The sequence below is a fragment of the Callionymus lyra genome, chromosome 14 (assembly GCF_982586985.1).
Source record: "Callionymus lyra chromosome 14, fCalLyr1.hap1.1, whole genome shotgun sequence".
NCBI classification, from domain to species: Eukaryota; Metazoa; Chordata; class Actinopteri; order Syngnathiformes; family Callionymidae; genus Callionymus; species Callionymus lyra.
In genome coordinates this window covers 7,859,064-7,872,858 of record NC_141831.1, presented here as the reverse complement: position 1 = coordinate 7,872,858, position 13,795 = coordinate 7,859,064, and the positions used below count along the sequence as shown (strand labels likewise).

At 34.7% G+C, this 13,795-nt stretch overlaps 1 protein-coding gene across 1 annotated transcript; it reads right to left on the bottom strand.

The window, feature by feature from the left end:
• Positions 1–41: 41 nt before the first annotated feature.
• On the bottom strand, positions 42–8,803 carry fgl1b (fibrinogen like 1B). Its single transcript, XM_087808108.1, has 8 exons — positions 8,744–8,803; positions 8,431–8,671; positions 4,000–4,159; positions 2,860–2,957; positions 1,869–1,957; positions 1,679–1,804; positions 389–453; positions 42–327 (listed from the first exon to the last, which is right to left on the bottom strand). Exons 1-8 carry the CDS (start codon positions 8,801–8,803, stop codon positions 147–149), a joined length of 1,020 nt encoding a protein of 339 aa, XP_087664234.1. The 3' UTR covers positions 42–146.
• Between the last annotated feature and the right edge of the window lie 4,992 nt (positions 8,804–13,795).

The window sequence follows — 13,795 nt, the reverse complement described above, 5'->3', positions numbered from 1 at the left end:
ATAAATGTGATGAACAAATAAAGTGAAATGATTTTCAATCAAATCAGAGTAAAAAGATGAAATAAAACAAGTTTATCTTTTGAGATGTTGTTTAATAATAAGATAAATATAAGTAAGTGTCAGAACCAATCAAAAGACTTCCTGGTTCAGTTTTCTCCGCCTCCACTTCCCACCGTGTCCAGGAACACCAGGGGGCGCACCTTCATGGTGGTGTGTCTCAGGGAGTACCAGAGCCCCCTCCAGGTCCCCCACACCACGCCGTTGTCAAAGGGACCCTGGTACTTGCCTCTGCGGTAGAACTTCCCGTTCAGATTGGCGTTGTGACATCTGTGGAAACAAGTGGTGGTCAGCGTGTAAACGGGTGAACTAGTCCTGGTGACTTCTTCACCTGTTGAACCACCAGCCTGAGTTGTTCTCCTCGGAACAGCTGCCATGGAGGTAGCGGTCGTTGTCCTGGAACGTCATTGTCCGTTAGATGCAGGAATTAACCTTGAAAATGTTGAAATTTAAACGTTTTTGGGAGGTTTTACCTTTAAAATTTTGTTTTAATAATTGAATTAAATGATTTGTATTTTGAAAGGTAGATTTAAAAAGATAATTGAATTAAATAATTTGAATATATTCAAATATTCTGAAATGACTGATTTCCTTTTAACACATTTTGATATTTTTATTGCAATAATTATACAAATTCGTTTTCTAAATAAAAAATTATTTAATAAGGATGTCAGGCTTATCATTAAATAAAGCTTAAAGTTTATATTTAAAAATCTTAAAAAAAATCTATATTTTTATATATATAATTTAAAAAATAATATTATATATTTAAATATTGGAATTAATATTGGAATTTAAATATGTGTAAGAAAAAATGTACAGCGTTGTTTGTATACTTATAAACGCTGTACTGAAGATAGACCCGCCTCTTGTTGCTTCTGATTGGTTAATATTGCGTCAGGTCTTCCGTGATTGGCTAGATTTAACCGGAACGATGTTTATTATGGTGAAAAGATAAATATTAAGTATTAAATGGGTCAATATAAGCGTGAGAAAAACAAATAGTATTATATTTAAGACCAAAATTTAGTTTTTAAATATTCCTTTGTATTTTTCTTAGTCTTATCTCTTTTTTTAATACGATTAAAATGATTTTTTAAGCTTTTTTTAATTAAATATAAAATGTTGGGTTTACTTAAACAACATTTCTGTATTGAATTTAAAAGTATTAATATAAAATATATATATATATATATATATATATATATATTATGTTCATATTATTGTAATAATAATATCAAACTCTGTGTTTGTTTAGAAAATATTTTTAGCTTTTTTAATTTCAATATAAAAACTGACAAAATTAAACCTATATTTTTTATTTTTAAAAGGGAATGAATGTATCTTTTTTTTTTACTTATTAAATATTGGAATATGAATATCAAACTGTATGTGTTTGAAAAAAAAATGCATTCATTTCGGAAAATGTTCGATTTTTAAATGACATTATTTAAAAATTAAATCAACCTTTGATTAAATATAAATATAAAGAATAAATGAACGTTTTGTTATAGAAAATATTGAATAAAATTGTTTAAAGATAAAAATTTAAGTCTCAAACTTTGAAATATTACATTTAACCATTGAATATTCTGATGACACCAACATATACTGGACTCGCCTGGTCTCTGGTGCTGAACTGCATCCCGCCCACACTGGACGACCATCGCTCCACCATCCCTCCACTTCCTGTCAGAGCGTCTCCAGCTCTGCCGCTGTACGTCCCGTACTGGAGGCGATACTTGTCCTGGAGATGAAAAGGAAACATGACCCGGATGTTGGGAGTCGACCCGATGTTCGAGGTAACGTACGTCCTCGTCCGTGATCCTGAAGTTCTCGTAGAAGGCGTGACTTCTCTTTCCTTCCCAGTCCATGAGCTCCACCTTCACCAGGTTTTTCCCTGGAAGTCATGAAGTCAAAACATGCATTTTTTAAATGTTTAAAGTCATCATTAGCTCTGGATTTGGTGTCTGATGTTAGTCTCTCGACCTCGGGAAACATTTTGGAAATTTTCGTCGATCCTTGTTGTGTAGATTTTTGTGTGAATTTGGGCCAAAATCTTTTTTAATTCTATGGTTCCTTTTATTTTATTCCGTCTTGACTATATAATCATAATCATTTCAGCAACATATTTACTTAATTATCTGACTTTGTACAAAGATTAAGAATTTGAACATGGAGGGCCACGGAATACCCTCTCACGGGTGTAGAATGGCCCACGGGCCACATGTTTAAATGTTAAATTGAACATTTCAAACTTAGAAATGTATTATTAAAATGTTGTTTTTGTGTGGTTTTTTTTTCAAGGATTTCTTTTTCTTTAAATAATTGAATAAAAAAAACGATTATTTTAAAATTATTTTTTTCCTACAAATACAGTTTGATATTTTAATAATCCAAGAATTAAAAAATACATTTTTTTAAATTAATTTTCTTTTATTTGTAGCCTTTTGAATTCAATATAAAAAAAAAGTTATAATATTAAATTAACAAAAATATAATAATAATAATTCATCTGAAAAACATTATTTTAATTATTTAAAAATAAATTTATAATAATAATCGTTTTACAAATAAAAAAATGTTTGAATTCAATCGAGATGAAACCATAGACTTAAAAAATATAAAATAAAATGATTTGAAAAAAGGTTTTCAATAAATGTTAACATTTTTAACTTCTTGGCAAAACCAGAGTAAAACCCAAACAAATACAGATAAGAATTTACTATTTCTCTTCAAGAGTAGCCTTTCGTCGGAATCGTACCGACAACCTATTTGTGAGCGTCTCTTAAAACCACTGACCTTGTGCGAGTAAAGAAAACATGTGTTCGTTTCCCAACCAGAACTCGTCGTTCCACAGTTTGAAGTCTCCAAAGCCGTCCCTGTAGTCGACCCAGTCCCTGCAATACGCAATCTACGTTAGCACGGTGAGCTAGCATCTTTGAAAAGTATGTTTTAATTTATATCAATTTAGGTTTTTACTCATACAAGCTTATATATTTAGTGTCACTATGGTTTCGCTGCCCTGCTAATCTATAAGCTAGCATATTGATGCTAACTTTAACTTTCTGTGATTGTTTGCTAAAGTAGAACTTTTGTTAGCCAATAGCATATTTGCTAACAGCTAGCTAATGTGTTTGGTGTAGTAAATCTAAATTATTGTATTTGTATATATGTATAAAGTAGATTTTACAAACATTTACGATAAAATGATTTTGCTAACAGAGATGAGCATGTTTGACTGCTAGCAACAATGCTATATGTTATGTATACTACTTTGTTTTTGTTGTTTAAAGGTATAATAAGCGTCTCCACCAAACTTTACATAGAAAACAATAATTTGTTGTTTCAAAAATGAAGGGAAGACTACATTGTTTATAAGGATTTATATAACGTGACTTTAGAATTTTACTGTTTTGGACTTTAAGACCAACTCAACATTTTACCAAAAATTGGAAAAAGAAAAGAAGAAAAATTAACAATATTGTTATTATCAATTAAATCAAATTGTTCATTTGACTCTCACTGTAAAGCCTTTCAAAAATATGATTGAAAGGATATTAACATGAATTAAGGTCATGTTCTTAGATCCATAAATTAAATTAATTAATCATTATATTATCATTTAACTTTATTTTTATGACACTTTTTACACAGAACATATATAGAATAGAATTTGTAGAACATGACTTTTGAAGGATCCGTGGGAACCCTGATTTAATTGTCAAAATACATAACTTTTCATTTTTATCTCATTTGTTGCATGACTTTAACACGTTTTTGCTGAAATACATGAGGTTAGAGGTCGAACTAATGTGTGAGGAACTTTCTTTAATGTCTAATTGCATTGTAAATAATTATGTAAAACCATATAAAATGTTCAACCTTGAAGAATTGGCATATTTATCCGTCAACTTTCTCCCTTCATTTCTATTCCATCACCTGTCAAAGTTGACTCTTCCATGACGGCGTCTCTGAAACACGGTCCAGCCTCCGCCATCGTTCATGTCGCAGTAAACCAACAGTGGCTCCTGACGGTCTCTCGGTCTGATCCGGTAAAATCCACTCGTAGGCCTCAGTCTGTCAAACAACTCGGAACAATCTGAGAGAGGATTTTATTTTTTATGATTATATAAACACTAACGTCAGAATATTGAATGGTTGAATTTAGCATTTGAAATGTTGAAACTTTGGATCTTTCTAGACCAGGGTCACAAAGCGCTTTAACAATCAAAAACAATACGCAGTTAAAATACTTTAAAAGATCAAGACACATAAGACAAACACAGGAGTCCCAGAAATTCAGGGAAAACACAAATAAAAATGTCTTAAAGGACACCTAATGTGAAAACCAAACTCTCCTGACACATGTTTGTAAAAGTCTTCCTCTTCAAAATGCAGTAGTTCATTCATCATGACTTTGCTCCGTTTTTAAGTCATTACTTAATAAAGTTCTCGTCTGAAATCTCTCCAAACGAGATTACGTTTTAAATTATACATTCTGACATCACTCTGGTGCAGGTGTCCTCCCCTAGAAGCCCTAAATCAGTTAAGAACCTTCATGTTAATCATGAAACAAAATAAATATTTATGTAAACATGGTGAGAGTTACTTCTGCCTTTAGGTGTTTTTGTAATATGTACATTAAGCAGCAAACCTTATTTTTATTATTCATTTTTAATGGACAAAACGGGAGTTTTAGGGGTGAGTTTGAAATTTACGTGAGTCATTGAATGCAACTTGTGTTTCAGAGCAGAGTAGGCGTGTTTGCTTGGAAGAAATGGAGCATTTTAAGTGGGCGGGGCTTAAGCATATTTTCTACTGCAAATATCTTTATTTAAGGAGAGTTTAGTGCAAAAAGAAACACACTGATGAGTATAATATAGGTCCTAGAACAATTTAAGAGACACTTAAATCAACACCTTAGGTGCCCTTTAACACACATCCATCAATGTCAAGAGAACAGCACACCCAAGTGGTCATTAGGTTCCACTACAGTAATTGTTATCGTTTGACTATTCATGGTTACAATTGCTTATAGAATCGGTAACAGTTTTTTGTTTTCAGTATGGACATCCGTAATTCTTTCTGAGAAAAATACACTGACATGAAAAAGTAACAACGAGAGTGTGCAGAACTCAGGTTTCACACTGACCACAGACGCCTGCCACTCGACTTAAACTGGTTAAACCTTTCTGTGTGTGTCTCTCTCCGTCAAACGCACACTTTACTTGAAGTGTAACACTGCTGTGTTCTGCTCCTACTGCTCCCCAGCTGCTGTAGCTACATCTCCCAGTTTGAATGTTTACAGTTTTCTCCAGTGTTCAGGTTGAGGTGGATGGTTGGGATGAACTGTCCCTTTTTAGTAAGGGGGGAATTATTTCTCTATACTATGCAAGTAGTCACAGAGCCATTGTTCAGCCTGGAGCCGATCAGTTTTTAGGTTGAAAAGTTTGCCCCCCTGAAAAAATGTAATGTTTTTCTGCAGCTGGTTCTTACTTTCAGAGCTACTTATTGTCAGACCGTCTGACAATAAGTAGCTCTGAAAGTAAGAACCAGAATTTTAAAATGGATCCCGAAAGAAACTGGAAGCCAGTGAAGAGATTTAAGGAATCGGAGAAATGTGAGTTCTTCTACTAGAGCAGGTCAGAATATTTTTCAGTAACTCAATTTTATCATTTGTATTTTAAAAGGTTGCATTTTCCTGTTGTCTTTTAATAGTAATAAATAAACGGAAGTTACGTCATATATATATAAATATATATACCTATATATATATATTCATATACTTACAGGTGCATTTTCAGCAGCAGTAGGAGGATGACATGTCTTCGCTGCTGATACCGGCGTAAATATCTCACCAATATTTCTCATATTTCTTGATCCAAACCAAACGTGCTGCCAGCAGGTGGCGATAGTGTTCCTACAGCTGGTTGAAATCATCGTTAAATAGTAGTAGAAGAAGAAGCTGTCGCGTCATTTCCTGTTAGTGCGTAGCAGCAGAGTTTGATTTGAGACATACTATCTGTGGAGAATTAGTTACTAGTTAGTACGTACACTATCCTGATGCATACTAACTTCTAGTGTACTAAGAGAAGTATGTGATTTGAGACACAGCACATGTTTGGGAAAGAACCGATTCGATGTGTGTGAGAAGAATGATCTTCAATTTTTTCGTCAATACACTAATATCGCTGATTCCAGACTCGCGTCTCATTTTTACTTCGGCTACAAAGAAATTCCTTCATTCAGAGAAAGAACCTGTTTTTACAAACTATTGAATTTAGTTACTCAAAAAAAACGTTTTTTGTTACTTTCCTGCTCGCTAAAGTGTTCCCATGGTGCATTGCATTGACAGTAAAAGACAAAAGAAATTCTGTTTGTATATTTTTGTTGCTGCGGAATAAAGAAACTGACTGATCGCGAGAGCTTGTTTTTCTGTTTGTTTTTTTCATAAAGCTTTCGTTACACCAACGTTGTTTAAATATTTTTTAATAAGCTTTAAATCTACTATTTGTCCCATGTTAGCATTGTTTGCCTTTTAGCATTATTAGCTTAGTTAGCATCACTGCTGTTTTGATTGATCCAAAACTCCAAAAAGAGTAAACTAGTGATGCTAAAATTAATTCTTAAGCCTTTCTTAAATAAATATATAAAAAAAAAGCCAAAAATATCTTCTTTTTGGCGACTACAGAAAAGATTAATAACAGTATTAATTTTAAAAATCGTTTTTAGATGCTTTAAATATCACTATTTGTCCCATGTTAGCATTGTTTGCCTTTTAGCATTATTAGCTTAGTTAGCATCACTGCTGTTTTGATTGATCCAAAACTCCAAAAAGAGTAAACTAGTGATGCTAAAATTAATTCTTAAGCCTTTCTTAAATAAATATATAAAAAAAAGCCAAAAATATCTTCTTTTTGGCGACTACAGAAAAGATTAATAACAGTATTTATTTTTAAATCGTTTTTAGATGCTTTAAATATCACTATTTGTCCCATGTTAGCATTGTTTGCCTTTTAGCATTATTAGCTTAGTTAGCATCACTGCTGTTTTGATTGATCCAAAACTCCAAAAAGAGTAAACTAGTGATGCTAAAATTAATTCTTAAGCCTTTCTTAAATAAATATATATAAAAAAAGCCAAAAATATCTTCTTTTTGGCGACTACAAAAAATATTAATAACAGTATTTATTTTTAAAATCGTTTTTAGATGCTTTAAATATCACTATTTGTCCCATGTTAGCATTGTTAGCCTTTTAGCATTATTAGCTTAGTTAGCATCAATGCTGTTTTGATTGATCCAAAACTCCAAAAAGAGTAAACTAGTGATGCTAATATTAATGCTTAAGCCTTTTTTAAATAAATATATATAAAAAAAGCCAAAAATATCTTCTTTTTGGCGACTACAGAAAAGATTAATAACAGTATTTATTTTTAAATCGTTTTTAGATGCTTTAAATATCACTATTTGTCCCATGTTAGCATTGTTTGCCTTTTAGCATTATTAGCTTAGTTAGCATCACTGCTGTTTTGATTGATCCAAAACTCCAAAAAGAGTAAACTAGTGATGCTAAAATTAATTTTTAAGCCTTTCTTAAATAAATATATATAAAAAAGCCAAAAATATCTTCTTTTTGGCGACTACAGAAAAGATTAATAACAGTATTTATTTTTAAAATCGTTTTTAGATGCTTTAAATATCACTATTCGTCCCATGTTAGCATTGTTAGCCTTTTAGATTATTAGCTTAGTTAGCATCACTGCTGTTTTGATTGATCCAAAACTCCAAAAAGAGTAAACTAGTGATGCTAAAATTAATTATTAAGCCTTTCTTAAATAAATATATAAAAAAAAGCCAAAAATATCTTCTTTTTGGCGACTACAGAAAAGATTAATAACAGTATTAATTTTAAAAATCGTTTTTAGATGCTTTAAATATCACTATTTGTCCCATGTTAGCATTGTTAGCCTTTTAGCATTATTAGCTTAGTTAGCATCACTGCTGTTTTGATTGATCCAAAACTCCAAAAAGAGTAAACTAGTGATGCTAAAATTAATTCTTAAGCCTTTCTTAAATAAATATATAAAAAAAAGCCAAAAATATCTTCTTTTTGGCGACTACAGAAAAGATTAATAACAGTATTAATTTTAAAAATCGTTTTTAGATGCTTTAAATATCACTATTCGTCCCATATTAGCATTGTTTTCCTTTTTAGCATTATTAGCTTAGTTTGTTAAAAACAATGTTTGTGTAAGAAAATAAAAAATAGTTTCAACATTTGAAATCTTGAAGTGAACCATTCCATACTCTGATATACTTCAATAGAATTGCAATCAATTTCAATTTCAATTGCATGATGTATAAATCACCTTTATCGTAGACCATCAGACTCCCCGGTGGTGACAGTGTAGTTAAGTGACGGTCCATCACTGATCCACTGACGTTGCTCTGGACCTGATCCTTTGATGGCTCCACATGTGTGAGTTCAGGACGAAGCGGTCGGAAGTACTTGTGCGTTCGTAAGTGCTCGACCTGCCACGTCGTGACCAGCAGTTTGTACTCCAGTTTCTTGATGCTGAGCTTGAGGTCCGCGACCTCGGAGTCGCATCCCTACGACACAAGGAGACGCAGGTAGGATGTTCCCTCTTATTCCGATGATTGTAAACACAGAATGATACTCACAGGAGCAGGGGAGGACGACACCAAGGGTGGAAGCAGGAGCAGGAACATTAAAGACGTCATGTTTTGGTAAAAATCTTTCAGGTATTGTCCTGTCGACACGTGAATCTGCTCTTCTGATGCCTCTGCTCGTCTCTCTGTTATTTATAGAGTAGGCTGGTCTGCATGTTCCACATTAGCAGCTGGACCTGATCAGAGTTTTTCTCAGGTATGCTGGAACTTTGACGAAGAAAAGCAGTTTCCAGGAAGTTGAGAACATTTCAGTTTTCATCCAGGTTACGATTTGTTCTTTCCTGTTGATATGTTTATTGATGTTGATCTGCCGATGGTTTACTGGCATCTTTTTTAGTACTTCTGTAGGTGCCTCTGATTCTTGACATATTTTTAGTACTTCTGTAGGTGCCTATGATTCTTGACATATTTTTAGTACTTCTGTAGGTGCCTATGATTCTTGACATATTTTTAGTACTTCTGTAGGTGCCTCTGATTCCTGGTATATTTTTAGTTCTTCTGTAGGTGCCTCTGATTCCTGGCATCTTTTTAGTACTTCTGTAGGTGCCTCTGATTCTTGACATATGTTAAGTACTTCTGTAGGTGCCTATGATTCTTGACATATTTTTAGTACTTCTGTAGGTGCCTATGATTCTTGACATATTTTTAGTACTTCTGTAGGTGCCTCTGATTCTTGACATATTTTTAGTACTTCTGTAGGTGCCTATGATTCTTGACATATTTTTAGTACTTCTGTAGGTGCCTCTGATTCCTGGCATTTCTATTAGTTCTTCTGTGGGTGCCTCTGATTCCTGGTATATTTTTAGTACTTCTGTAGGTGCCTCTGATTCCTGGTATATTTTTAGTACTTCTGTAGGTGCCTCTGATTCCTGGCATCTTTTTAGTACTTCTGTAGGTGTCTCTGATTCCTAGCATATCTTAGTACTTCTGTAGGGGCCTCTAATTCCTAGCATATTTTAGTACTTCTGTAGGTGCCTCTGGTTCCTGGTATCTTTTTTAGTACTACTGTAGGTGCCTCTGATTCCTGGTATCTTTTTTAGTACTACTGTAGGTGCCTCTGATTCCTGGTATCTTTGTTAGTACTTCTGTAGGTGCCTCTGATTCCTGGTATCTTTTTTAGTACTACTGTAGGTGCCTCTGATTCCTGGTATCTTTTTTAGTACTACTGTAGGTGCCTCTGATTCCTGGTATCTTTTTAGTACTACTGTAGGTGTCTCTGATTCCTGGTGTCTTTTTAGTACTTCTGTAGGTGCCTCTGATTCCTGGTATCTTTTTAGTACTTCTGTAGGTGCCTCTGATTCCTGGTATCTTGTTAGTACTTCTGTAGGTGCCTCTGATTCCTGGTATCTTTTTAGTACTACTGTAGATGCCTCTGATTCCTGGTATCTTTTTAGTACTTCTGTAGGTGCCTCTGGTTCCTGGCATATTTTAGTACTTCTGTAGGGGCCTCTGATTCCTAGCATATTTTAGTACTTCTGTAGGTGCCTCTGATTCCTGGTATATTTTTAGTACTTCTGTAGGTGTCTCTGATTCCTAGCATATCTTAGTACTTCTGTAGGGGCCTCTGATTCCTAGCATATTTTAGTACTTCTGTAGGTGCCTCTGATTCCTGGTATATTTTTAGTACTTCTGTAGGTGCCTCTGATTCCTGGCATCTTTTTAGTACTTCTGTAGGTGTCTCTGATTCCTAGCATATCTTAGTACTTATGTAGGGGCCTCTAATTCCTAGCATATTTTTAGTACTTCTGTAGGTGCCTATGATTCTTGACATATTTTTAGTACTTCTGTAGGTGCCTCTGATTCTTGACATATTTTTAGTACTTCTGTAGGTGCCTATGATTCTTGACATATTTTTAGTACTTCTGTAGGTGCCTCTGATTCCTGGTATATTTTTAGTTCTTCTGTAGGTGCCTCTGATTCCTGGCATCTTTTTAGTACTTCTGTAGGTGCCTCTGATTCTTGACATATGTTTAGTACTTCTGTAGGTGCCTATGATTCTTGACATATTTTTAGTACTTCTGTAGGTGCCTATGATTCTTGACATATTTTTAGTACTTCTGTAGGTGCCTCTGATTCTTGACATATTTTTAGTACTTCTGTAGGTGCCTATGATTCTTGACATATTTTTAGTACTTCTGTAGGTGCCTCTGATTCTTGACATATTTTAGTACTTCTGTAGGTGCCTATGATTCCTAGCATATTTTAGTACTTCTGTAGGTGCCTCTGATTCCTGGTATATTTTTAGTTCTTCTGTAGGTGCCTATGATTCTTGACATATTTTTAGTACTTCTGTAGGTGCCTCTGATTCCTGGCATTTCTATTAGTTCTTCTGTGGGTGCCTCTGATTCCTGGTATATTTTTAGTACTTCTGTAGGTGCCTCTGATTCCTGGTATATTTTTAGTACTTCTGTAGGTGCCTCTGATTCCTGGCATCTTTTTAGTACTTCTGTAGGTGTCTCTGATTCCTAGCATATCTTAGTACTTCTGTAGGTGCCTCTGATTCCTGGTATATTTTTAGTACTTCTGTAGGTGCCTCTGATTCCTGGCATCTTTTTAGTACTTCTGTAGGTGTCTCTGATTCCTAGCATATCTTAGTACTTCTGTAGGGGCCTCTAATTCCTAGCATATTTTTAGTACTTCTGTAGGTGCCTCTAATTCCTAGCATATTTTAGTACTTCTGTAGGTGCCTCTGGTTCCTGGTATCTTTTTTAGTACTACTGTAGGTGCCTCTGATTCCTGGTATCTTTTTTAGTACTACTGTAGGTGCCTCTGATTCCTGGTATCTTTGTTAGTACTTCTGTAGGTGCCTCTGATTCCTGGTATCTTTTTTAGTACTACTGTAGGTGCCTCTGATTCCTGGTATCTTTTTTAGTACTACTGTAGGTGCCTCTGATTCCTGGTATCTTTTTAGTACTACTGTAGGTGTCTCTGATTCCTGGTGTCTTTTTAGTACTTCTGTAGGTGCCTCTGATTCCTGGTATCTTTTTAGTACTTCTGTAGGTGCCTCTGATTCCTGGTATCTTGTTAGTACTTCTGTAGGTGCCTCTGATTCCTGGTATCGTTTTAGTACTACTGTAGATGCCTCTGATTCCTGGTATCTTTTTAGTACTTCTGTAGGTGCCTCTGGTTCCTGGCATATTTTAGTACTTCTGTAGGGGCCTCTGATTCCTAGCATATTTTAGTACTTCTGTAGGTGCCTCTGATTCCTGGTATATTTTTAGTACTTCTGTAGGTGTCTCTGATTCCTAGCATATCTTAGTACTTCTGTAGGGGCCTCTGATTCCTAGCATATTTTAGTACTTCTGTAGGTGCCTCTGATTCCTGGTATATTTTTAGTACTTCTGTAGGTGCCTCTGATTCCTGGCATCTTTTTAGTACTTCTGTAGGTGTCTCTGATTCCTAGCATATCTTAGTACTTCTGTAGGGGCCTCTAATTCCTAGCATATTTTAGTACTTCTGTAGGTGCCTCTGGTTCCTGGTATCTTTTTTAGTACTACTGTAGGTGCCTCTGATTCCTGGTATCTTTTTAGTACTACTGTAGGTGTCTCTGATTCCTGGTATCTTTTTAGTACTTCTGTAGGTGTCTCTGATTCCTAGCATATCTTAGTACTTCTGTAGGGGCCTCTGATTCCTAGCATATTTTAGTACTTCTGTAGGTGACTCCTATTCCTGGTATATTTTTTAGTACTACTGTAGGTGCCTCTGATTCCTGGTATCTTTTTTAGTACTACTGTAGGTGCCTCTGATTCCTGGTATCTTTTTTAGTACTACTGTAGGTGCCTCTGATTCCTGGTATCTTTTTTAGTACTACTGTAGGTGCCTCTGATTCCTGGTATCTTTTTAGTACTTCTGTAGGTGCCTCTGATTCCTGGTATCTTTTTAGTACTACTGTAGATGCCTCTGATTCCTGGTATCTTTTTAGTACTACTGTAGGTGCCTCTGATTCCTAGCATAGTTTAGTACTTCTGTAGGGGCCTCTGGTTCCTGGTATCTTTTTTAGTACTACTGTAGGTGCCTCTGATTCCTGGTATCTTTTTAGTACTACTGTAGGTGCCTCTGATTCCTGGTATCTTTTTAGTACTACTGTAGGTGCCTCTGATTCCTGGTATCTTTTTAGTACTACTGTAGGTGTCTCTGATTCCTGACATATTTTAGTACTTCTGTAGGTGTCTCTGATTTCTGGGATCTTTTTAGTACTTCTGTAGGTGCCTCTGATTCCTGGTATCTTTTGTAGTACTTCTATAGGTGCCTCTGATTCCTGGTATCTTTTTTAGTACTACTGTGCCTCTACACTATGCATCAGGATAGTGTACGTACTAACCAGCACGCAAATTCTTGACAGATAGTATTTCTCAAATCAAACACTGCTGCTACACACTAACCGTTTATGACGCGACAACTTCTTCTACTACTATTTAACAATGATTTAAACCAGCTGTAGGAACACTATCGCCACCTGCTGGCAGCACGTTTTGCAAGTTTGGATCATTAAATTATGAGAAACAAAATATTGGCGAGATATTTACGCCGGTATCAACACCGAAGACGTACTAGCGCTGGCTGAAAATGTACCTGTAAGTATACGCATGTATTTACAGTATATGACTTAACTTCTGTTTACAACGTCAATAAGATGGAGTCGTTTAGGGTAGAAAGTGTCCATCAATCCATACTCAGTTTTGTCGGCGTTTTAGTGACAATTTAGTGTGTATGTAGCACTACATTTCACATACTAAGAATTGAGACATACTTATGCACTAAAATACTAAGTTTAAGTATGCAAGTATGTGATTTGAGACAAAGCTCTAGTAGCTTGAGTTGAGTTTTGTACAAACTTTAAAATTAAATATTTACTAATAAACTGTGTTTCTGTATTTCCTAGTCATTGTTTTAAAAAATATATATATATAAATATAGTGTGTGTTTCTTGTGTTGTCTACATTACATTTTGATTTCACTCTGTGGTATTAATTTATCTTATTATCTGCAGATACACTTAATATTAAGTTGTTTTTTTTCCATAAGGTCAGACTTTTACTCCTC

What these genes read in the sequence shown, in the direction of transcription:
- fgl1b (XM_087808108.1), bottom strand. Translation starts at nt 8,803, where the DNA reads ATGACGTCTTTAATGTTCCTGCTCCTGCTTCCACCCTTGGTGTCGTCC. An exon ending in TGTCGTCCTCCCCTGCTCCT is followed by an intron (nt 8,672 to 8,743) that starts GTGAGTATCATT and finishes CTTGTGTCGTAG; the next exon opens with GGATGCGACTCCGAGGTCGC. An exon ending in TCAGGCTGGTGGTTCAACAG is followed by an intron (nt 328 to 388) that starts GTGAAGAAGTCA and finishes TTGTTTCCACAG; the next exon opens with ATGTCACAACGCCAATCTGA.